The sequence below is a fragment of the Phaenicophaeus curvirostris genome, chromosome 1 (assembly GCF_032191515.1).
Source record: "Phaenicophaeus curvirostris isolate KB17595 chromosome 1, BPBGC_Pcur_1.0, whole genome shotgun sequence".
NCBI classification, from domain to species: Eukaryota; Metazoa; Chordata; class Aves; order Cuculiformes; family Cuculidae; genus Phaenicophaeus; species Phaenicophaeus curvirostris.
In genome coordinates this window covers 205,734,258-205,759,135 of record NC_091392.1, presented here as the reverse complement: position 1 = coordinate 205,759,135, position 24,878 = coordinate 205,734,258, and the positions used below count along the sequence as shown (strand labels likewise).

Here is a 24,878-nt window from a genome sequence, read left to right as displayed (position 1 = left end):
AGCTTTCAGAAAATTAAGTTAATTAGATGAGAGTGAGCTGAAGTTAGAAACTGTTCTACTTTAACTCAAACCACAACACATGTTTTTTTAATAGATGGGAAGACAATCTTTCATTCTTTTCTTGTTATTTCAATTTTGATACTGTTCTTTTTAATTTTAAGGGCATTGATGTGAAGTCAATGGGGCGCATATTTGTGGGCTTAGTGAAGTGTGGTGCCTGGGGCTGTTTTGATGAATTCAATAGACTTGAGGAAGCTGTATTGTCTGCAGTATCCATGCAGATCCAGACAATTCAACATGCATTGAAGAAACATAGTCCTGTTTGCGAGATGCTTGGCAAAAAGGTACAGCAAAACTTGCTTATTTTCTTCTTATAAAGATAGTCTATGAACAGCTGGGTCAAACTTAAAACCTGACTGCTGTAACTAAACACATTCCACGCAAAATTTCTTAATACTGTTTCGTATGACAATATCCTATTACCATGCGCTTCTAATGGTAGGTTGAAATGGATCATAATTCTGGAATATTTATCACTCTGAATCCTGCTGGAAAGGGTTATGGAGGAAGACAAAAACTCCCTGATAACCTCAAACAACTTTTCAGGCCGGTTGCGATGACTCATCCAGACAACGAACTCATTGCAGAAGTGATTTTGTATTCAGAAGGCTTTAAGGATGCTAAAATACTTGGTAGAAAATTAGTGGCTATTTTTAATCTGGCAAGGTAAGCTTTATTATTATTATTATTATTATCATCATCATCATCATTATTATTATCATTAATATTATCATTATCATTGTTATTTTTTTTTTTTCCTTTGTAACTTCCTTAGTTACCTTTCTAATTCTTTTCCCTCCTGTTTTTATTTTAGCATTGATCATTTTTGGTTATCTCACTGCCATCTTGTTTCTTCTCTGTCTAGTCCATGCCAAAGCATGAATGTAGGGATGCAACCTGCACATACTTTCTGATAATTTTCTGCAATGTTTTATGACTTGGATATTGCAGAAAGTCCTGTATCAGAAGCAAAACGAGGCTTAAGACTGCAGGTTGGAGTCATCTAAAGTTTTACGTTCAATGCAGCTCTTAAATCTGAATGGTATACCATGCAAATCTCTGTAAATACTACTGCAGCTTATAAAATACAAATATTGCAATATATCGAGAGGTTCAGGTGTGATAATACCTGGAATGTAGTTAGAATCTCAAGATGACAAAGCACTGTTCCCCTGCTCTTCTCACTAAATATGGATGTGAGCACATAGACTCTTGCAAGCATTAGGTTGAATTTAGTCTTGAAGTTGTTGAAATGCAAATGTTTGTTTGGTTATAAGTATGCATATTAGATAGAACAAAGTTGAGAGGTCCTAATTAACATTCTCCCTCTGTACTGTCATTGCTTATGCATTTCAGGTGCCACTACAAGTACTAATAGCTTTCTCTTTAGGCCAAGACCATTTTATGGTCATATTCATTCGACAAAAATAAAAATTTCAGGCACTGTCACTTAAAGCTTATTACAGTATTGCTGCTTTTAAATTTAGGGAGCTTCTGACACCACAGCAGCACTATGATTGGGGTTTACGAGCATTGAAGACTGTTTTGAGAGGCTGTGGCAGTCTTCTTCATCAGCTGAAGAAAGGTGAAGCAAAGCAAGAAAGTAAGTTGGACTGTGCCAACCCTTCGATTATTCAGGATATTGTACTGATATCATTCACTACAGCTTTCTTGTTCACTGGAGGTTTGAGAAGCCATGGCTTGGATCTGGAGGGAATTCAGAAAAGAAAAAATATCTGTGATAGCCCTCCTTCATTAGGAGATCACAAATGACTGTTGCCATATTCTACATTGAGCTTTTATATGATAAGAACATAGATACAGGACTTTATTCTGGACTGATTTTGAGTGATTCTCAACAACTCTTGTTTTCACTTGGATTAGGACAGGCAAGTTGATCTTCTGATGCCGTCATTATTCATCAGTCATCAGACCATTTTGATTCTATATGAGGTTTCCTAAAATTATTACAAGGCAGATTAGGGCCTTTGTAAACAGTCTCTCCCTAGCTTCCTAGCTTTCTTGTAGCCCCCTTCAGGTACTGGAAAGGCACTACAAGGTCTCCTTGGAGCCTTTTCTTCTCCAGGCTGAACAACCCCAACTCTCTCAGCCTGTCCTTGTGTGGGAGGTGCTTCAGCCCTCTGACCTTCTTTGTAGCCCTCCCCTTGGCCTCCTCATAATCATCTCAAATCGGTACAGAGTTCATTGGTGGGCATATAGGATACAGTAAAGTGCTCATCAGACTTCCAAGCTGAATGGTGCATGAACTGGAGTATTCTGTGCTGTGATTCCTCCTGCTGTGTCTTAGCACGATGGGCTCGAGTGCTGATACGTTGCATGGAAAAGAACTGAACTAATATCTTAAACCAATCTGGCTTCTTTGCTTTTATTTCTAGTTAAAGAAAGTCACATGGTGGTTCAAGCTCTGCGGCTTAATACCATGTCAAAGCTGACATTTGCAGACTGTGCACGTTTTGATGCACTGGTTAAAGATGTGTTTCCTGGCATTGACTTCAAAGATGTGGAGTATATGGAGTTAACTACAGCTTTACAACAAGTCTTTGAAGAAGCAAATCTGGAAATTATAAGCACTCAGGTGAACATCAACTACGGCAACAAAACAATAAGAGTTATTCTGAATTGAGCTGATTAACATTGCATTTATTTGACTAATTTCTGTTCAGTTTTGAAAGAAGTCTTTTCCAAAAATGTGAGAATAACTGACAGTTAAATTTTAATTACATCTATATGAAAAAAAATAGATATCTGTGTTTGAAGCATGGTAATTGAAGGAAAAATAATGCTGGGAAAATTAAGACGTGAACATGTGAGACAGTTACATTCAACCCAGGTACAAATGCCAGTGAATGTTTTGGAGTGAAAGAATTAAATATACGAACATTTGGTTTTACCAAGCGGTTCTGTGTCTCATTTATATTTCTTTATTGTAGGGCTGGGTGAATTTTTCTGACTAAAGTTTCATTAATTTCTTAGTTAAAAATATGCCCAAAGAGGGCTGATGTTTTTATGTTGGAAATTTAGTGAAATGCTTCTAGCATAGGGTTGTGCAAAATAAATTTATTGATATTCTTTAGTATCATAATTTTAAATACTTCTGCAAGTTTGTTTAAAAATATATTGTTTCAAACGATAAAATTATAGAAACAAAATGATTGCATGCCAAGTAAGTTGGAGAAACATTAAAAAAGGACATGGTTGATTTAGTTTTACGACTTCACATAGCCATTATCTCTTTTGTTATCTAGATCAAGAAGGCTTTGGAATTATACGAACAGCTACGTCAGCGAATGGGTGTCGTTATTGTAGGTCCAAGTGGTGCTGGTAAATCAACACTTTGGCGGATGTTAAAGGCAGCACTTGGTAAAACTGGCAAAGTAGTGAAACAGTATACTATGAATCCCAAAGCGATGCCTCGACATCAGTTGCTAGGCCATATTGACATGGATACCAGAGAATGGTCCGATGGTGTCCTTACAAATAGTGCTCGACAAGTGGTACGAGAACCCCGAGGTATGTTTGTGAGGATATTCTATATCATAATGCTTAAATTACTGAAATTAGTTGTTTTCAGTTCTATTTTTATGCTGTGGTGTTGTTTGTGGATAGCATAAGGTGAGAAAAGATTTGGTGACATAGTCAAGGATACTGTTATATGTTCCAAATTTTGTGATAAGAGAGGAAAAACATAAAATCATAGAATAACCAGGTTGGAAGAGACCCACCGGATCATCGAGTCCAACCATTCCTATCAAACACTAAACCATGCCCCTTAGCACCTCGTCCACCCGTGCCTTAAACACCTCCAGGGAAGGTGACTCAACCACCTCCCTGGGCAGCCTGTTCCGGTGCCCAATGACCCTTTCTGTGAAAAATTTTTTCCTAATGTCCAGCCTAAATATCTCCATAGAGCTTGTATTTACGCTATAACAAGGCAGGAATACTAAACAGTGTTAAAATATCAAGGGGTGATATTCCTCAAGTGTTTTTCTTATGTTTAATATTTTATTTTTTGTGTCTGGAAATAGATATTACTTCATGGATAATTTGCGATGGTGATATCGATCCTGAATGGATTGAATCATTGAATTCTGTTTTGGATGACAACAGATTGTTGACTATGCCCAGCGGAGAAAGAATTCAATTTGGCTCAAATGTCAATTTTATATTTGAAACGCATGACCTTAGCTGTGCCTCTCCTGCTACGATATCTCGAATGGGAATGATCTTTCTGAGGTAAGTCACAGGAGTGTTACTTTTAAAGTAAGCAAAGATGCCTCCTTTACTTGAAAGGTAGTCTAAAGTGTATGGAACGATTTAATTATGTGCTTACATTTACGAAGCAAATCACTGGGAAACTTCACTTTATAGATTGCATGTGCTAATATACTGTCACGGCATCATCTTTTGGCTAATGTATCTCAGATTTTTTGAAAGAGAGGTATGGAACTACTGGGACGGGTCCAGAAGAGGGATACAAAGATAATCTGAGGGCTGGAGGATCTCCCATACAAAGGCAGGCTGAGAGAGTTGGGATTGTTCAGCCTGGAGAAGAGAAGGCTCTGAGGAGAACTTATAGCAACCTTGCAGTACCTGAAGGGGGCTACAAGAAAGCTGGGGAGGGACTCTTTACAAAGGTTTATAGTGACAGGACTAGGGGCAATGGCTATAAATTGGAGAGGGGCAGATTTAGACTAGACATGAGGAGGAATTTCTTCACGATGAGAGTGGTGAGGCACTGGCACAGGTTGCCCCATCCCTGGAGGTGTTGAAGGCCAAGTTGGTTGGGGCCTTGGGCAACCTGGTCTAGTTGGATGTGTCCCTGCCCATGGCAGGGAGGTTGGAACTGGATGATCTTTTAGGTCCCTTCCAACCCAACCTCTTCTATGATTCTATGATTCTTTGTGTGTGACCCTTATAGAGCCTCAATATTGCTTAGAAATACTTGTAAAATTATTTCCCTGAACTATTCCTGCTATTCTGTTGTTCCTTTGAACCTGTCCATATGAAGATGTGGATGTCTTGTATTTGTCTGAATCTTGTTTTATTTTGACTTAGTGATGAAGATACAGATCTTAATTCTCTAATAAAGTCTTGGCTAAGAAGTCAGCCTGAAGAATGCAGATACAACCTAGAAAATTGGATTGGGGACTATTTTGAAAAGGCTTTGAACTGGGTTGTGAAGAAGGTTAGTAACTGATAATCACATTTCAGCTTGTGTTAAGAATTATCTACTTTGCTAGTGTAACACTGAAGAGAACATTCGTATTAATTTTTAAATAACAAAAAAATCTCAGTTTTTTTGATTGCTATTTTCTTAAAAAATTTGATACTCTAACTATTCTAATCAGTTTCCTAGGCCTGATTGCTGTACTTAAAGTTTTTAAACATGCGATACAAGTTTAACTGATGAAATACCTATATTTCTATGAAAATTAATATCTGTTTTTTATATTCTGTACTAGGAATTTTTCTCTGTTTTCAAAGATCTGAATGATCTGAATTTCTAAACCAAAAAATGGACAAGTGAAGAAATTGTTTTTCTAGATTTACGTTATTGTCTATAACAAGAAAACAGGTGGAATTTGAAAAATTGCACAGTGTAGAATGAAACTTCTAATAGGTTGGGGAGAAATGTAATACCACCTAAAAAGATCGGTAGAGTCGTATCTATAAAAGTAATCTGATTGTTAACAGCTTCCACTAATCTGTCCTGCATTTCAGATACATAACTTTAGCTCTTTAGGATTCCACTAAAATCCTTATCTGAAAGATTTTTTTCAGTAGGTGAAAGGTAATCTGTAATTACAATATTAAAAAAGGATAGTCCAAAACCTTCTATAATATCTGATTTATGTGATTTTGGGATGTACATTGAGATAATTGTTCTGCATATACTAGATTTCCTTAATGTTTCTAGATGCTTCCCTGCTTCCCCTCCTTCTGAAGGAGTTGCATTTGCATTGAACAAGTGGCTTATAATTTTGGAGAAATCCCCAGCAAACTAGTGTTTGAGACACCTGCATTACCTCCCCTTGGGGAACATGTATGGTCCTGTCATGTTTTTCATATTATTTTCTCTTTTGGTTCTTTCACTCATGTAGGTTTTTAGACTTTTAAAGTATCTTCAGGTGGATATAGAGGAAAAAACATGACATTGTTCCCGATGCTGGAAATCCCTGTTACTGCTAAAGAGCAAAATCCATACAGATTACATTGACTAGACAGATTGCTACTATACAGTTATGTTGCTTTCTTTAATAATTGCACTGGTTAATAGTTGCTTTCTTTTATAGATTCAAAAAAATCTGTAAGGATAGTTCCGATTGCTTATCCTAAACTACATCAATATGTAGTCTGGAATTAAAATTTCTAAATCGGTGCTTAAAAATAATTTCATGTCAAGTGAATTTTCTGGAACAACAGCAGTCTTGAGATCTTTCACCCTTTGTGGAAGTGTCAAAGAGCAACGAGTAACAGTCTGGCAGCAATATCACATTCATTTTTAGGAATATATTTGAATTTACTACAACTTTCAATTTACAGAATGATTCCGTGGTAGAAACAAGTTTAGTTGGAACTGTGATGAATGGACTGTCTCATCTTCATGGGTGTACTGATCGTGGAGAGTTTATTATTAACCTGTTGCGTGGTCTTGGTGGCAATCTCAACATGAAATCACGACAAGAATTTGCAAAAGAGGTAATAATCTTTTTTGGCAAGTTTATTAAAGTTTCTTAGTATACATAGAAGGAAAAATTATTTTCTATCTTCTAACAAATTTACAGTAATAGAATATCTGTCTATAAATTGGAAGGGGGAGGATTTCTATGAGACATTATGAAGAAATTCTTCACATTGAGTGTGGTGAGGCACTAGCACAGGTTACCCAGAGAAGTTTTTGCTGACCCATCCCTGGAGGTGTTCAAGGCCAGGTTATATGGGTCCTTGAGCAGCCTGGTCTGGTGGGAGGTGTCCCTGCCCATGGCAAGGGGAATGGAACTGGATGATCTTTAAGATCCCTTCCAACCGAAACCATTCTATGATTTTATGATCTGTGCTCTGATTTGTTTGCAGTCTGTATTGCCTGTAGGGAAATAGCTGAGTAGTAAGTAGTACTTCTGCACTTGGGGCACAACAACCCTATGCAGTGCTACAGACTAGGAGAAGTCTGTCTAGAAAGCTGCCTGGAGGAGAGGGACCTGGGGGTGTTGGTTGACAGCGACTGAACATGAGCCAGCAGTGGCCCAGGTGGCCAAGAAGGCCAATAGCATCTTGGCTTGGATCAGAAATGGTGTGACTAGCAGGTCCAGGGAGGTTATTCTCCCTCTGTACTCGGCACTGGTGAGACCGCTCCTCGAATCCTGTGTTCAGTTCTGGGCCCCTCACCACAAGAAGGATGTTGAGGCTCTGGAGTGAGTCCAGAGAAGAGCAACAAAGCTGGTAAGGGGGCTGGAGAACAGGCTTTATAAGGAGCAGCTGAGAGAGCTGGGGTTGTTTAACCTTGAGAAGAGGAGGCTGAGGGGAGACCTCATTGCTCTCTACAACTACCTGAAAGGAGGTTGTGGAGAGGAGGGTGCTGGCCTCTTCTCCCGAGTGACAGAGGACAGGACAAGAGGGAATGGCCTCAAGCTCTGCCAGGGGAGGTTTAGGCTGGACATTAGGAAAAAATTTTTCCCAGAAAGGGTCATTGGGCACTGGCAGAGGCTGCCCAGGGAGGTGGTTGAGTCACCTTCCCTGGAGGTGTTTAAGGCACAGGTGGATGAGGTGTTGAGGGGCATGGTTTAGTGTTTGATAGGAGTGGTTGGACTCGATGATCCAGTGGGTCTCTTCCAACCTGGTTATTCTATGATTCTATGATTCTATGAAGTGTTAGGGCTTGAGGGCTTGTCGTTAGGAGTATAGATTTAACAGAATCTTTATATAATAATTTTTTTTTTTGTTCTCAAAGATCTTCAGTTGGGCACAAGAATCTCCACCAGATCCAAGGAAGCCCCTGGACACGTATTATGACACCGACACTGGACATCTAATGCTATATCAGCTGAAAAAACCTGAAAAACTAACAGCTGATGACTTCAGTAATCTCCAAACACTTCCTGTCATCCAAACCCCTGACATGCAGAGAGGTTTAGATTACTTTAGACCCTGGCTAGACTTTAACAATAAGCAACCTTTTCTTCTCGTGGGTCCTGAAGGATGTGGAAAGGGGTAAAAATATTTCCTTTTTTAAGCAAAATACACTTCTATCTATTTGACAAATTTTGTAATGTTTTGCTATAATGATTTTCTCCTATGACTTCCTGCTAGAATAGAATTTGTTTAATTTATTAATGAAACAAACCTTCAGTCGTGGCAAATAGGTGAATTCCTGGGAAGATCTAGAGGTAACATTCAGGCTGCCACTATGCTTCTAACATGTCTGAATGAGGCTGTTCGATATGAAACAGGACCTTTGGTAAACCTGTACTGTCATGGAGCAACAGCCGCAAGGCACACGAGGTACCTGGTATCATCTCAAGAGGCACTAGATCCCTCTGTGCAGGTGCTTGGATTTAGCTCATCCTGTTTCCTATCTTCGCTTCCTCGTTTAGATGGGTTGAATCACTCTATCCAAGGTATTAAGGCTATGTATTTGTTTTGTGTAGCTGTATACTACACTTTTATTGAATTTATTAAGTGGAAAATACTGCAATTTTAAAGGCAAGAATACTTAATTCAGGAAAACTCATACTTTGCCTGTTAATGCAGTATGTATTATATGCATTTTAATTAAAAAATTGTACAATATCTTTGGATACACAATATTTTAATGCATTTATGTATTGTTTATGCTTATACAGATGTACACATTTGCTTTTTTTAGGATGCTGCTTCATTTTGCATTTTCTCAGCTCCGATCCACTCAGATTGCTACCATTCACTGCAGTGCACAAACTACTTCTCAGCATCTCCTGCAGAAATTAAGTCAAACTTGCATTGTAATCAGTACAAACACTGGACGAGTCTATAGACCAAAGGACTGTGAAAGGCTTGTTTTGTACTTAAAAGATATCAATCTACCCAAACCTGATAAATGGGGGACAAGCACTCTCGTGGCTTTTCTACAGCAGGTGAAAACTTGCGTCAGTTCTTTATAAAGAAACTTAAGTGTAATTGGATATAGTTTAGTATATGTAGTGAATACCTACATTGATTATTTTCATACTTAACAACCTGTATTGATATTAATGGCTATATTCTGGAGAGGGGCAGATTTAGACTAGACATAAGAAGGAATTTCTTCACCATGAGAGTGGTGAGGCACTGGAACAGGTTGCCCAGGGAAGTTGTAGATGCCTCATCCCTGGAGGTCAAAAGGCCAGGTTGGATGGGGCCTTGGGCAGCCTGATCTAGTGGGACATGGCTGGGGGCTTTTGGAACTGGATGATCTTCAAAGTCCCTTCCAATCCAAACTGTTCCATGATGCTATGAGTCTATGACTTATTTTGTTTGTACTTTGCTAGAACACGTAGGTGTCAACCAGAAGCAAGATACTATTTGTATTAGGCTTATATACATAATTAAATGAAGACAGTGCTTGCCTCGATGAGTTATAATGCAGTGGGCATGTGAATGACAAGAAAATCATCAGGAGTAATCAGCATGGATTGCCAAGGGCAAATCATGCTTGACCAACTTGATAAACTGCTGTGATGAAATTAAAGACCTGGTAAACAAGGGGAGATCAATGGATTTAGGCTACCTGGACTTTACTGAGGCCGTTTATGTCCTTTCCCAAACGATTGTTACAGAAAAACTGTTGATTTATGGGCTGGATAAGCAGAGAGTTAGGTGACTTGAAGACTGGCTGAACAGCTAGGCCCAGAGAGTGGTGATCAGCAGCACAAAGTCTAGTTGTAAGCTGGCACTTGTTTAACATCATCATTAATGATCTGCACAATGGGGCAGGACCATACTCTCAGCAAGTTTACAGCTGACACCAAGCTGAGAGGATTAGTTTACCTCTGGCAATTAAGAAAACAGTAATAGTGGTGTACTTCTGACTATTTATTTTTAATTGTTTTTTGTGTGATACTCTGTTCACTTCTTTTTAATGAAATATTTGTTTAATTGTGAAAGGTTCTTACATATCAAGGCTTTTATGATGAAAATCTGGAATGGGTTGGTTTAGAAAACATCCAAATTGTGGCTTCCATGTGTGCTGGAGGAACGTTAGGAAGACATAAACTTACCTCCAGATTTACTTCTATTGTTCGTCTCTGTGCAATTGAGTAAGTATGTGGAAATTAGTTTGACTCTCAGAACTTGGATTCAACCTCTGTTTATGGGGCCCTTGCTTGATTTCATCTTTATGAAGATGTGGCTGTTCTAGTCGTTCATCTTTTCTAACAGTTGTGATCTTCAGATCTTCTAGTGCCTCTTGGCACTAGAAACCAGCTAAGGAGCAATCTGCAGCTACTTGTTGATAGTGAAGTGTTTGAAATATGTTTCGTATTGGGTGATTTTGCTTCAGTAAACTGTTTTTCTGCAGCTTTATATTAAGATGCTCTCTGTTTACAAAGTTAGAGAGATAAAAAAGAAGTTTGTTTGTTTCTTTTTAAGTTTGAACATGTTTGCAGATGTATTTAGAAAATTTCTGATGGTGGCATAGTGCAATAAAACAATTCTTCAACTTAGCTGTTTGATGGAGATGCTATTAATCGATATTTCTTAGTAATTGGGTATAAAACTTTGAATCTTTTTAATTAAAAAATTAACAGTGATAGTCACTAATGATTACTTTCTTTTCCTTCGTAGCTATCCAGAAAGAGACCAACTGCAAGCTATTTATAGTGCCTACTTGGAACCTGTACTACAGAAAAACCTAGGAAATCACCCTGTTTGGGGTTCTTTACCAAAAATACATCAGCTTGCAGGGTCTATGGTGCAAGTATATGAACAGGTATGGAAGTCTGATTTCTTTTCTCAAGTATATGGAGAATTCAGATCTTTTTTTTAGAAAATATAATTAGCTTTTGATATTAACTAGAGAATAAAAACATTTATCAGCATTAAAATCCAAGTTTATATCTTTGTCATAATGTTAATGTCAATTTTAGAGCTACTTATTTGCAGAGAATCCTAGATATTAGAGGCAAACGGAGCATATTTCAAGTGCTCTTGCTTTCCCACAGGTTTACTATATCATTTTGGCAAGCATCTCAACCCATCTATGCTTTTGTTTCCTGATGTATAAAATGTGAATAGCTGTGTTTTCCTACTTAATGGATGACGAGACCCTGTACTTCATGGATTGTTATGAGTTCAGGTGTTGTGGATGCTGCTATGAATCAAGAGGGGAGCAGTGAGACCATGTTACACTCTTAAAAATGGGTGTTGAGACACACAAGCTCATTTTATTGTCTTTAAATTTTATGGACTACTATCGAGCAAAATACTGAAGTACTTGCTTTTCTTAATCATGTACGTGGTCTTACTAGGCTAGGTACTGTGGGGATGCAAGTTCTTACTGTGTGTTTCAAGAATACATTTTTGTCCCCATCTAGACTGAACCATGTCTATAAATTGGAGAGGGGCAGACTTCAACTAGACATAAGGAGGAACTTCTTCACAATGAAGGTGGTGAGAAACTCGCACAAGTTGCCCAAGGAACCTGTGGCTGCCCCCATCCCTGGAGGTGTTGAAGGCCAGGTTGGATGGGCCCTGGGCAGCCTGGTCTGGTGGGACATGTCCCTTTCCATGGCAGGGGGGTTGGAATTAGATAATCATTAAGGTCCCTTCCAACCCAAAATATTCTGTGATTCTGTGGTTCTATGTTATAAAACCAATCCTTGTTACTAGAATGTGGATATAGTCACTGGTAGCGTGCACCAGTTAGCAGGAATTTAGTATGATATTATCAATATATTCTAAGAAATCAAAGTTTAAATCTGATGACACTAGGACCAAATGGTTAATAAAGACAGTTGTTCTTTGAATTAAAGATACAGTTGTAAATTCAAATGTCCTTTAATGGGGAAGAGTTAGCATTTCATAGAATCATAGAATCACAGAATGGTTTGGGTTTGAAGGGACCTTAAAGATCATCCAGTTCCAACCCCCCTGCCATGGACAGGGACACCTCCCACCAGATCAGGCTCCCCAAGGCCCATCCAACCTGGCCTTGAACACCTCCAGAGATGGGGCAGCCACAACTTCCCTGAGCAACCTGGCCCAGAGCCTCACCACCCTCATTGTGAAGAAATTCCTCCTAATATCTAGTCTAACACTGCCCCTTTCAATTTATAGCCGTTGCCCCCCGTCCTATCAGCCCATGCCTTTATAAATAGTTCCTCCCTATTCCTATAAGAAGGTTTTTGTAGAGGCTAATTGTTACTCATTTACATAGCTGTTATTACTCTTTTATATTCCTTTGTATTTTATATTTGATACTGCTTTTAAAAAAATTATGTTTTGTCTAATAGTACTATACTAACAATCCTAGGTGACTTGTGCAGTTGTTTGCATTGAAACCGGTACAGAAGATGTTCTAATTATGAGAAAATTATTTGTGGTCAGAAAAAAAAAATTAAAATATTAATCTCTCCACTTCTCAAAAAAGCTAAGGTGTGCATTAATAAACTACCTAATTATATAGATAGCATGTTAATAAATATATATATAAAAAATGTAAATATATATAAAACATCTATGATATAGATAAAGTATCAATATATGTATTTGTATATAGAAATATATATAAAATTAATTTTTCTGTTATTTAAAAAAATTAAACCTACATTTTCAAGGGCTGTGCATTTTAAAACATCACTTTTTTCCCTCCCTTAATTTGCACTTTTAGGTCCGAGCGAAATTCACAGTTGATGACCACAGTCATTACCTTTTCACACCATGCATTCTTACTCAGTGGGTTCTTGGTTTGTTCAGATATGATTTAGCAGGTGGTAAGTCACTTACTTGGTTTTTATGGGTAGAGCAGTTCTAAAATGGCCTAAATTGTTACTGATGTCAGCCTTACTGATGACTCCACATGCAACTTGTTCACTTATGATACTCTTTCTAACTGTGAACTGTCTGTAAATCAGCAGAGGGGAGAAGTGCCCAACAGTTCGTTCTATAACATAGAGTAAACAAGTTTTTTAAACTCTGATGATGTTTTAAAATATGTCTGGGAGTTATTTAAAGGTTGCCCAGGGAAGTTGTGGCTGCCCCATCCCTGGAGGTGTTGAAGGCCAGGTTGGATGGGACCTTGGGCAGCCTAGTCTAGTGGGAGGTGTCCCTGCCCATCACCCAGGGGGCTGGGACTGAATAATCTTTAAGGTCCCCTCCAACTCAAACTATACTTGGTTGTATAAACCTAGTGAGGTGACTGTGGAACTTCAACTGATACACATCATCTACGATGTACATAGGAAAAGAAGAATATAACCACCAATAAACATACAGAAAATATCTCAAAAATTCTCTCATCTGTGTAAAAGCTTAAAAAAAATCTGTATAAAAGCCTGCTGTTCCCACAATTTGGGAATGCTTGATGGTTACAGTCTAGTCTGGAAGTTTCTCTTTCTGTAACTTTGGAAAAGGTGAAATTCGTAAAGGTGTTTAATTTTGTGTGATTTTTCAACTAGGAAGCATAGGCTTCTTTCTGCTATTATTCTTGTCTCTGAAATTGCTATTATTATTAGATCATGAGCAGTTACTCCTGCATATGCAAGTGTTTTTTCAGCAGTGAACAGTACGGCATTGTCCTTTACTCATCTCACCTTCCTTCTTACTTTCATGAAGAATATTGAAGCTTTGTGTTCTCTACTAGCACTTCATAACACAGACTGATTTGGGTATTTATTGTTATTTTAGTATTTGTTATTAGTCTTTATCTTTGCCTTTAAAGCAGCCTCCTGGATTTTCTTGTTTTCATTGCCTGAAATTTTGTCTTGTAATTTTTATGCAACACCTTGTTCATTTTCATTAGAAAGGTGATACTGAACTGGGGACTTTGTTTTAGTCAAATGTGTTTCATTTTATCTTGTAATGATTTGTGAAGTTATTGTTAAAAGCACTTCATAATGTTTACTTTTTTTCTCTTACTTCTTCCTTACTGATGCTCTCCTGCTGGTATGTAATTTCACTTTACTGATTTTCAATCTCATATTTTGAAATGGAAAATTTGAGAGGTGTGGGATTTGTTATAAATATCTGAAGTTAAATCTCTCCTTAAATTTTATAGGATCATCGACACAAACTGCAGACTATGTTTTGGAAATTGTTGCTTATGAAGCACGTCGTTTGTTCCGTGACAAAATTGTTGATGTGAAAGAACTTCATGCATTTGATAATGTTTTGATGAAAGTATTTCAAGGTGAATGGGGCTCAGATGTTCTGGACAATATGGCAGGTAAACCAATTGTGTGTACTACAAAAACTCCAACTATTTGTGTTGGAACTGCCTAATCAAATGAGTCTGATCAAGTCAGATAGCATAAGAGCTGAGTGCCTAAACTTTTGAATGTTTCCTGTTATTTTCACAGATGTCTTCTATGTAACTTGGGGAGCTTGTCAAGAGGCATTCGTCACACCAGGACAGGCGCTGCCACCACATGGGAGGCTACTTGGCAGACTAAATTCAACAGACCTGAAAGACATTATTCAAAAGGTGAGATGAAAAAACACAAGCAGCAAGGATTTGCAATAATTGGTCTAGACTTTTTTTGCAGGAAGTAACACGCAAGCACCAGGTTTAGCGTAGGGTCTCCTGTTTGTTCAATCACCTTGCACTGGGTCGGGTGAGGGAAGGTTTGTGATGGTGTCTGGTGGGCAGTAGGAAGTATCGTGTAGCAAGGTTATATTTTAATGAAAGGGCATAATTTGCATTTGTTGGTGACTTACAAAAGTGTGATGAACAATGTTTTGAGAACCAGTGATTATTAAATGTTTACTTGCTGAATTTGTAATTTGCTAAAGTAAATTTGATTTGAAGAAATACAAATACATTGATTGGAGACTTGACATTCTTTTAAACAGCAATGTGGAAAAAAATGAGCTTGATGAGGAAAGGCAAACATGTTAAGCCTGGTAGGCTGACTCTTTTTCAAGATGAGCGCTTTGAGATTGTCTCCCCTAATTAGTAGTGTTTGATGGACTACTCTTGTAGATGGGAATTTACTCCCTCTCTTTAATTGCTGCCTTGTAACCAATAGACTGTATGGGAGATGATGAAGTTCATAGAATGATTTGGTAGGAAGGGACCTTAAAGATCATCCAGTTCCAACCCCTCTGCCATGAGCAGGAACACCTCCCACCAGACCAGGCTGCCGAAGGCCCCATCCAACCTGGCCTTGAATGCTTCCAGGGATGGGGCAGCCACAGCTTCCCTGGGCAACCTATGCCAGTGCCTCACTGCCCTCATAGTGAAGAATTTCTTAATAGAGTCCAATAGCTCAGTAATCAGAGAGTTTGGTTTTCTGTTTTTTCTGACTACACAATTACATTTGGCTCCAAAGATGAAGTTTTATTAAGTATAGCAAGGCCAGAATTTAGTCTTAGGTTCCGTTATTATCTAGCAGCTCCATAATCTGCAATTATGCAGCAATTAGCTACCTAAAAGACTCCTCTAAGCTAATTAGTCTGTAGTCAGAGACACAGCTCAGACTTTGTTCTGGTCCATTATTTAATTTTAATTAATTCAGTGGTAGATTTCTGTTTCAATGTATCGAGGACTTCTAGATTATCCTGGTATCAGAGGTAATGTGATCCATTCATTAATGGTAAAGGGTATGTGAGGTATCTGAATTCTTTCACATTTATTGTGTATACCAGCGTGTTCTCTTAAGCTTTCAAGTCCTTCTTTACTGAACTCTTAAATGTTGGATTCTTTCATATCTTACTGGTTTTATTTATTATTAGTGAACAGATTCATTTATTTTCTTGTTTCTTTCAATAGGGTATTATTCATTATGGACGAGACAAAAAAGAAATAGAGATTTTACTGTTCCATGAAGTCCTCAGTTACATGTCTAAAGTGGACCGAGTGCTAAGTTTTCCTGGAGGATCACTTCTTTTGGCAGGACGGAGTGGTGTGGGCCGTCGAACAGTTACCTCTTTAGTCAGTCATATGCATGGAGCTGTTCTGATTACTCCCAAAATTTCCAGAGGCTATGAGCTGAAGCAGTTCAGACATGATCTTAAATATGTAAGTCATTCAGTATCTTCCATTTTGTTGTAATATTGTATATTAAAAAGAAAACCAACAATATGCGAATTTTGAATTGTTGTGTGAAGAGATATTTTAAGAAAAGTAAAATTCAGCAGTCAAAATGAATCAAATAGGTTTTTAGAAGTTCTCAGTGTCTAAAGAGTTCTTAGTCATTACCTGATACTCTACGTTTTTGAATACCAGAGTTGTCCTTATGAGTGTTGTGGACTTCATAAATTCTAAGTTTATGTGAATATTGGTGAGGGTTTTTTTCAGGTGTGTATTTTAATGTTTGTATATATGTTTATTTTCTGTCTCTGCTGTGATCTGCCACTTAATAGAACAGTAGCTGAGTTCAAGAAAAAACTTAGTGATTGATGAATCGTAGAATCATAGAATAGTTTGGGTTGGAAGGGACTTAAAAGATCACCCAGTTCCAACCCCCCTGACATGGGCAGGGACACCTCCCACTAGATCAGACTGCTCAAGGCCCATATAACCTGGCGTTAAACACCTCCAGGGATGGGGCTGCCACAACTTTCCTGGGCAACCTGGGCCAGTACCTCACTACTGTCATGGTGAAGAAATTCCTCCTTCTGTCTAGCCTAAATCTGCCCCTCTCCAGTTTATAGCCATTGCCACACGTCCTATCACTACAAGCTGTTGTAAACAGTCCCTCTCCAGTTTCCTGTAGCCCCCTTCAGGTACTGGAAGGTCACTATAAGGTCTTCTCGGAGCCTTTTCTTCTCCAGGCTGAACAACTCCAACTCTCTCAGGCTGTCCTTTTATGGGAGGTGCTTCAGCCCTTGGATCCATCCTTGTAGCTCTCCCCTGGACCTGTTTCAACAGCTCCGTATCCTTCTTATGTTGAGGGTTCCAGAACTGGACACACTACTCCAGATGAGGTCTCACAAGAGAGGAATAGAGGGGCAGAATCACCTCTTTTGCCCTGCTGGCCACGCTTCTTTTGATGCAGCCCAGGATATGGTTGGCCTTCTGGGCTGCGAGCGCACATTGCTGGCTCTTGTCGAGTTTCTTAACGACCAGCACCCCGAAGTCCTTCTCTGAAAGTGTACATATTATTTGAAAACAAATGCAAACCCTGAATCAAGTGTTTCTCAGTACCTTCAGTAGTGCTAAAGAAAATTCTAGAGCTAAGCCCACACAAAAGAGCAGTGCAACTCCATATGCTCTATGAAAGAGACTGTTTTAATTCTTTTTTCATTACCAAACTATACTTCTAGGTAGGATTTTCTTTTTGTTTGATGTCTCATATAACTAAATCACGTAGCAGTCTTTTGTAATTGTATAATAGTGTAGATATTCTGGGGAAAATATGTATTTAAAATATATAATCTAGATGATAATTGTTTTATGAACAACACATAGATCCCGTATACTGAGTTTCAAATATCTGATCTGCTTCTAGGTGATGGAGCTTGCGGGCATCGAAGCACAGCAGGTGGTATTGCTGCTTGAAGACTATCAGCTTGTTCATTCCACGTTCCTTGAGATGATCAACAGTTTACTGTCTTCAGGTGAGACAAATCCAATATGATACTTTTACCACACAGAGTTAGCTCAATGATGCAGAATTAGATGATGTTTTCTAACTTTATATCCTTACCCAAAGTGTCAGTTAGCTTCCTACGCTGTTTTAGCTATGGTGCTTGTACATGAGGAACTAACTTGAAGCTCACTTAGCGATCCTTTAACTTACTCTACAATAAGGGTGCTTTCAATTCCTCAAAGTTGCAAGTTAAGTAACTTATTTCAAAGGAATTCTTTTTAATAGCGTAACAACAAAATGATAATATGTTCTACTCTACAACATCCCTTTTCTAATAAAATTCAAACCTGAGAGATGTCTCAGTGTTTTACTAGATGGTGTTTACTGTGTCCTTTACTTAAATGTAGACTAGCAAAGCCCATTTTTCTGTAAGTAACGAGGTGATAAATAATAATAAGTAACAACGGTGACTTTATTTTTGTATCTAGCTTTGTTCCTTGATCAGAGAGATCATTGAAGGGCTAACTCTAACTTACTAAATATTTTTTGGAACTGCAGTAGTTTAACAGCTGATAAGAGCACCAGATTTTCCTTTCTCCCAGGTGCAAAACAAAGTACCCTGTTGTTATCAGATTCTCGTCATCCCATGTTAAACCTCTTTGTCTGAGGACCTGGATAAATACTCTCTTTCATGCTTCTGTTTTCTGATGTATGACGAAGTCTGGTTTGATTTGTTCTGTATGAGGTATTGGATCGCTATGTTTGGGTAGATTTGAATGAGTTTTTGAAGTACATTTCAGTAATATTAACCAAGTAGACTGTTAAATAGGAGCACTATAATTTGGTTTGTTGTTTTCACGATATCTTGAAAAAATGATGAAGTACATGGGACGGTACTCATGAAAGTATGGGCATGAACACTGCCATATTAGTTTTCTCTATACGGAGGACTCAAGGGAATCCTTTAGAGGAATTTGAAGAATTATAGTATGTTTGATCTGATACTTTAAATTCATTCTTGAAACAGGAGAAGTTCCTGGGCTATACAAAGTAGAAGAATTAGAACCATTGTTGTCTCCTCTGAAGGATCAAGCTTCACAAGATGGATTTACAGGACCAATTTTCAACTATTTCACATACCGTATGTGAACAGAATTATAAGTTATGATTTCTTACCAAGTTACAAAAATGATATAATAATGGACAAGTAATTTGTAATATGGTCCTTGTTTTGTGTGCATTTTTAACTTTCTGTTAGTTATTAAAATCGAGGCAGTAATAATGATTACAGGGTGATATTTGTGGACAAAGCTCCTAGCTTAAAACTTATTCTTCTGCCTGAAATTTTGTGTCCATGAATGTTCTACAAAGCTGTTATGAAATCTGCCAGTGAAAGTAACTAGGAAGAAGAAAGGTTTTGTCCCTATCATTTTCTGGTTTGTTTAGTTTTTGTATCTAATAACTGTATTTTCTTCTATTTGTCAGTTATACGTACAAATCACTTTGGGTTCCGAGTAATCATAAGCAAGCTTACAGATGGGTTTCTTAATGTTTCATGTTTCTTCCTTGGACCAAGGAAGAAGAAGGTTAAATAGTTTACAAATAAATAGAAGAATATGACTGAAAGAATACAGGTGTTGGCAGTCATACTCCAGGGTTCTGGTGCTGTTTCTAATTGGTTCTGTTGTATTTTCTTAGGGATCCAGCAAAATCTGCATGTTGTCTTGATCATGGATACTACCAATTTAAATTTCACAATAAATTGTGAAAGTAATCCAGCACTGTACAAGAAATGTCAAGTTTTGTGGATGGAAACCTGGTCAGAAAACAGTATGAGAAAGGTAACTTGCAGTAATTAAATATGTGACTTGTTTAAAATAGCATCTCCAAAAAAAAAGTTTGGTGATTAAGGCCAGAATATTTAAAGTTTAGAAGGAATAATTATTACTATACTTATTTTAATACATTTGTGCAGTCATACAAAGACAAGAAATTCTGCCGAACAGTTAAGTAATATTCAAAGAATTGTGTGTTGGAAGGGATATCTTCAACTAGATCAGGTTGCTGTAAGCCCCATCCAACCTGGCCTTGAACACCTCCAGGGATGGGGCAGCCACAACTTCCCTGGGCAACCTGTGCCAGTGCCTCATCACCCTCAGCATGAAGAATTTCTTCCTAATGTCTGATCTAAGTCTGCCCCCTTCCAATTTATAGCCATTCCCCTCATCCTATCACTCTGTGCCCCTGTAAAAGGTCCCTGACAAGCTTTCTTGGAGGCCCCCTTTAGGTACTGGAAGGTTGCTCTAAGGTCTTCCTGGAGCCTTCTCTTCTCCAGGCTGAACAGCTCCAACTCTCTCAGCCTGTCCTTGTATGGGAGGTGCTCCAGCCCTCTGATCATATTCGTGGTCCTCTTCTAGACCTGGTCCAATGGTTCCACATCCTTCTTATGTTGGGGAGTTCTCTGAGAGTTAGTGGCTCTTTCTTACGAACAGCAAAAGTTCCTCTGCTTGGGAGAACAGGAAGTTTTCTATGACAGGGAAGGGCAGAAGTGATCTTGTTAGTGCTATAACTATTGTGTAAATATATTATTCTGAATAAAGCTACAACGTTCAGTCTTTTCAAATGAGAAACTAGATTGAAGACTTGTTTTTTTACTTTAAGTCAAATTTCATGGCTCATAATTTTTATGTTCATATTTTTTAGATACCTGAAATGCTTCTGTGTGATTCAGATGAACAAGAAAATACTGGAAAAACCCATAAGGAACTTAAGAAAAAACATTCAGGTAATGTTTAGGTGGACCCACTGTTTATTATTACTTATTATTAATCAATTCTGTTTGATATTTCTATTGATGATCTGGATGCAGGGATTGAATTCTCCGTTAGTAAGTTTGTGGATGACTCTAAGCTGGGCAGACATGTCCATCATCTTGAGAGCAGGGAGGCTCTAAAGAGGGATTTGAACGGTCTGGATCGATAGGCTGTGACCAGTTAGATGAGATTCAACATGGCCAAGTGCCAAGTCCTGCACTTGGGGCACAACAACCCCCTGCAGCGCTACAGACTTGGGGAAGAGGGGCTGGGAAGCTGCCTGGCGGAGAAGGAACTGGGGGTGTTGGTTGACAGCCGACTGAACATGAACCAGCTGTCAAGGCCAATGGCATCTTGGCCTGTATTAGAAACAGCGTGGCCAGTGTGACAGGGAGGTGATTGTGCCCCTGGACTCAGCATTGGTGAGGCCGCATCTCAAAAATTTCTTTACCGAAAGGATTCCTGGGCACTGGCAGAGCCTGCCCAGGGAGGTGGTTGAGTCCCCGTTGTTGGAGGTGTTTAAAAGATGGGTGGGTGAGGTGCTCAGGGTTGCGAGTTGGTAGTGGACAGGTGTGGGGTATGGTTGGACTCGATCTCAAAGGTCCTTTCCAGCCAAGCGAGTCCAGAGAAGAGCAATGAAGCTGGTGAAGGGGCTGGAGAACAGGCCTTATGAGGAACGGCTGAGAGAGCTGGGGGGTTTAGGCTGGAGCAGAGGAGGCTGAGGGGAGACCTCATTGCTCTCTATAACTACCTGAAAGGAGGTTGTGGAGAGGGGGGTGCTGGCCTCTTCTCCCAAGTGACAAGGGACAGGACAAGAGGGAATGGCCTCAAGCTCCGCCAGGGGAGGTTTAGGCTGAACATTAGGAAAAAATTTTTCACAGAAAGGGTCATTGGGCACTGGCAGAGGCTGCCCAGGGAGGTGGTTGAGTCACCTTCCCTGGAGGTGTTTAAGGCACGGGTGGACGAGGTGCTGAGGGATATGGTTTAGTGTTTGATAGGAATGGTTGGACTCGATGATGCGGTGGGTCTCTTCCAACCTGGTTATTCTATGATTAATTATTCAGGCCCGTATTTGGTGCAGATAACAGTGGGGATATTTCGAGGATGTTTTTGCCAGCATATTCATAGACTTCAGTATTGTTCACGTGCAGGCATTTTGTGCAGAAGAACATTAGTCTGGAACATACATGCTGGCTGATCAAACCCAATCTCAGGTGTCACAAGCGATCACTATGTGTATTCCATTTTGTAAACTTATTAAACTGCATCTTGTTTTTTGTTCTTCCTTCTGTGTGGATATTATTTCCCAGCTTCAAAATCTGATATTTTGAGAACTTCTCAGTCTATACTTTTGTGTTATTCTTGTCCTAGACCTGCTAATTTTACTTTAAATTTTTCTCCTGCAACTAAATTTTTTAAGTAATGCTCATTTTTCAGAAACAAGGGAGAAGGCAGAAACACATAGGCTTCCTTTCTACAGAAGTTTAGCTATTCTGAAATTCAGTTTCTGTGGGAATGAAGTTTCTTTTAAGATTAGCCCTCAGAAATGTGCAAAGAACTTTAGATTCTTTTCCAAATATTTTACAGCTTTGAAACCAATTTAGGATATTTCTTTCTAAGGGTTATGTGTTTTTAATGTAACAACGTGTTGTTTCCCTGATGGTACTTTGAAAAAAGTATGTGCTTTGTGATATTTTGGATAGCCTTGTCTCAAAAATTGTATTCTGTTGCTCTTATTTTAATGTGAGATAGGAATGAGTATATTTTTGCCTGTGTAACAAATTATATTTTATAGGTGATTCTGATTTTCTGAAGTCATTTCTGGCAATCCATGAATCATGTAAAATGTACGGAGCAACGCCTAGCAGGTATATGACATTCCTTCATATATACAGTACCATCAACAACAGTAAAAGGAGAGAGCTAATAAAAAGGCAGAACCACTTGCAGGTATGTATTTAAAACATTTTTAACATATGGCTTTTCAAAATACAGTTGCGTTTGGAAATTCCTTTTGTATTCATGGGCTGTACCTGCTAACGTGGTTGTGTGAGGTCTCCTCTGTTGACATAAGCTCATGCTGTGGTTTCAGAAGAGGAGTAGTGTGAATATTAATGCTCTGTTCAAATGCCGAAAAGATTAAAAATTCCAGTCATATGCCCTTCCCTCCCCTCAGTTCTGGAAAGATCTGAATGACCCTTTAGGACATGTAACTTTTGTCTTTGCCCTTCTCCATTCCCTTTCAGCTCCTTTTCCTAGTGACCCTTATTGCTCTTCTGAAACCACACTTGCAAAGCTTTATTTGTTCTTATCACATCTGTTAAAACTAAATAACTTCCTTGTTTTATTCTGCTTGCCAATATTTTTCCATCGCTGTAGTAAGCAATTTAAGAAGATTTTTGTTTCTAACGCTAGAAATTGCTCTTTTTTTAATTCAGAAAGTAACTATGATGTGTTTGTGACACTCGTTTAGTTGTTAAATGCTCTGGTTAAATTAAATTCATCATTTGCATCAAAATTAGAGGTGTGTATCCTAAATCAAAATATCTTCTAGGTAATATATTAAAATAGTTCTTTTATCTTAGTGTAAGTAATTTAGAAAGTGTGTATAAAGAAAATAGTTAATCATAGAATGATTTGAGCTGGAAGGGACCTCAAGGATCATCCAGTTCCACCCTAGCTGCCACGGGCAGGGAAACCTCCCACTAGATCAGGCTGCCCAAGGCCCCATCCAACCTGGCCTTGAACACCTCCAGGATGAGGCAGCCACAGCTTCCCTGGACAACCTGTGCCAGGGCCTCACCACCCTCAGTGTGAAGAATTTTTTCCTAATGTCTAATCTAAATCTTCTCCTTTGCAATCTAAAGCCATTCTCCCTTGTCCTATCACTCCCCCATAGAAAGTCCCTCCCCAGCTTTTCTGGAGGCCCCTTTCAGGTACTGGAAGCTGCTCTGAGGTCTCTCTGGAGCCTTCTCTGCTCCAGGCTGAACAACTCCATCTCTCTCAGCCAATGCTCCAGACCTCGGATCATCGTCATAGCCCTCCTCTGGACCTGTTCCAAAAGTTCTGTATCCTTCTTATTTTGAGGATTCCAGAACTGGACACCTTACCATAATTAAGGCTTTGTTCTATGTACATCTCTGTTCTTTAGAGAATGTACAAATATGTAGAAATCGGATGATCTAATTTGTTTCAACTTGTTTAAATGTTGCAAATTTACTTTTAAAGGAGATATAATAATCTCCTTAGTTAATATCAGTTAATATAATTATCTCCTGTAGTTAATATCAGTTAACTGAAATGAGAAAAAGACTTTGTACTAGTTGCTGTTCCGTTAAAAGTTTTTTATTTTGAGAAATTTCTTTTTAAGCTTTTTAATGTAGTAATAGACCTTACAGAGATACATCCGAAAGTGTCAAATCTCACTTTTAGGTTAAATAATGCTAGGAAAATGTTGAGAAAATGTAGAATATTAAATTTAAAATTTAAGAATATTAGTCTATATCAGCCTTAATTTGCATGCTATTTGTAACCAACTTTCATTTAGTTCTGTTTAAAATGCATTGCTAAGTAACTAATTCTTTTATAGGCAGGTGTTTCAAAGCTGAATGAAGCTAAAGCCCTGGTGGATGAACTAAACAGAAAAGCTGGAGAACAAAGCATTTTGCTCAAAACAAAGCAGGATGAGGCTGATGCTGCCCTTCAAGAAATTACATTTTCTATGCAGGTGTTGTATACAGTAACATCAAAAGGGGGGGTGGGGAAAAGAGGTGCTTTTCTTTTTGGTCTCCATAACTGCTTGTGCTTTTAACTCTTTTCAAGGATTATAAAACCTGATAGTTTTACAAGATTTTGCCTAAGGCAATGCATGAGCCCTGAAGCTTGAATAAACTTGCAACGGTACAGAGGATTGTGTGATTTAAATCATATTTGAACTGATTGAATAGGAAAATATGTGTGCAGGTTTTGCACCTGTGTAGTATTTACTGCTCTAGTTTGGTCTGAAAGTTTTCCTGGATTTTCATAAATCCAAACTGATTCTTTCTATAATGTTTGTTACAAATAGGAACTTTAAACAAGATACTGACAAGTAGCACTATTTTAAGTAACAAATACCAAGAATTAAATTGGTGAACTATTAGAAAGTATATGTTTCGTAAGGTCCAGTCCTTTGAAGTTAACTTTAAAGAATCATAGAATCATAGTAACATAGAATCACTAGGTTGGAAAAGGCCTCTTAGATCATCGAGTCCAACCATTCCTATCTGCCACTAAACCACGT

At 38.5% G+C, this 24,878-nt stretch overlaps 1 protein-coding gene across 2 annotated transcripts in view; it reads left to right on the top strand.

Moving 5' to 3' along the window:
- Positions 1-24,878, top strand: part of DYNC2H1 (dynein cytoplasmic 2 heavy chain 1) — a 155,241-nt gene that overhangs the window by 37,414 nt on the left and 92,949 nt on the right. The window contains exons 34-55 of one of the 2 annotated variants that reach the window (XM_069883447.1): positions 162-344; positions 503-726; positions 1,548-1,663; positions 2,457-2,656; positions 3,327-3,591; positions 4,107-4,314; positions 5,137-5,266; positions 6,625-6,780; positions 8,030-8,289; positions 8,945-9,191; positions 10,201-10,352; positions 10,879-11,023; positions 12,923-13,025; positions 14,309-14,476; positions 14,610-14,734; positions 16,022-16,270; positions 17,703-17,811; positions 18,811-18,924; positions 19,482-19,624; positions 20,487-20,568; positions 22,392-22,546; positions 24,186-24,323. In XM_069883447.1, the coding sequence (XP_069739548.1) occupies positions 162-344; positions 503-726; positions 1,548-1,663; positions 2,457-2,656; positions 3,327-3,591; positions 4,107-4,314; positions 5,137-5,266; positions 6,625-6,780; positions 8,030-8,289; positions 8,945-9,191; positions 10,201-10,352; positions 10,879-11,023; positions 12,923-13,025; positions 14,309-14,476; positions 14,610-14,734; positions 16,022-16,270; positions 17,703-17,811; positions 18,811-18,924; positions 19,482-19,624; positions 20,487-20,568; positions 22,392-22,546; positions 24,186-24,323 (3,672 nt within the window). The remainder of the gene's footprint in view (positions 1-161; positions 345-502; positions 727-1,547; positions 1,664-2,456; positions 2,657-3,326; positions 3,592-4,106; positions 4,315-5,136; positions 5,267-6,624; positions 6,781-8,029; positions 8,290-8,944; positions 9,192-10,200; positions 10,353-10,878; positions 11,024-12,922; positions 13,026-14,308; positions 14,477-14,609; positions 14,735-16,021; positions 16,271-17,702; positions 17,812-18,810; positions 18,925-19,481; positions 19,625-20,486; positions 20,569-22,391; positions 22,547-24,185; positions 24,324-24,878) is intronic. The other variant, XM_069883446.1, reaches the window with a different exon arrangement.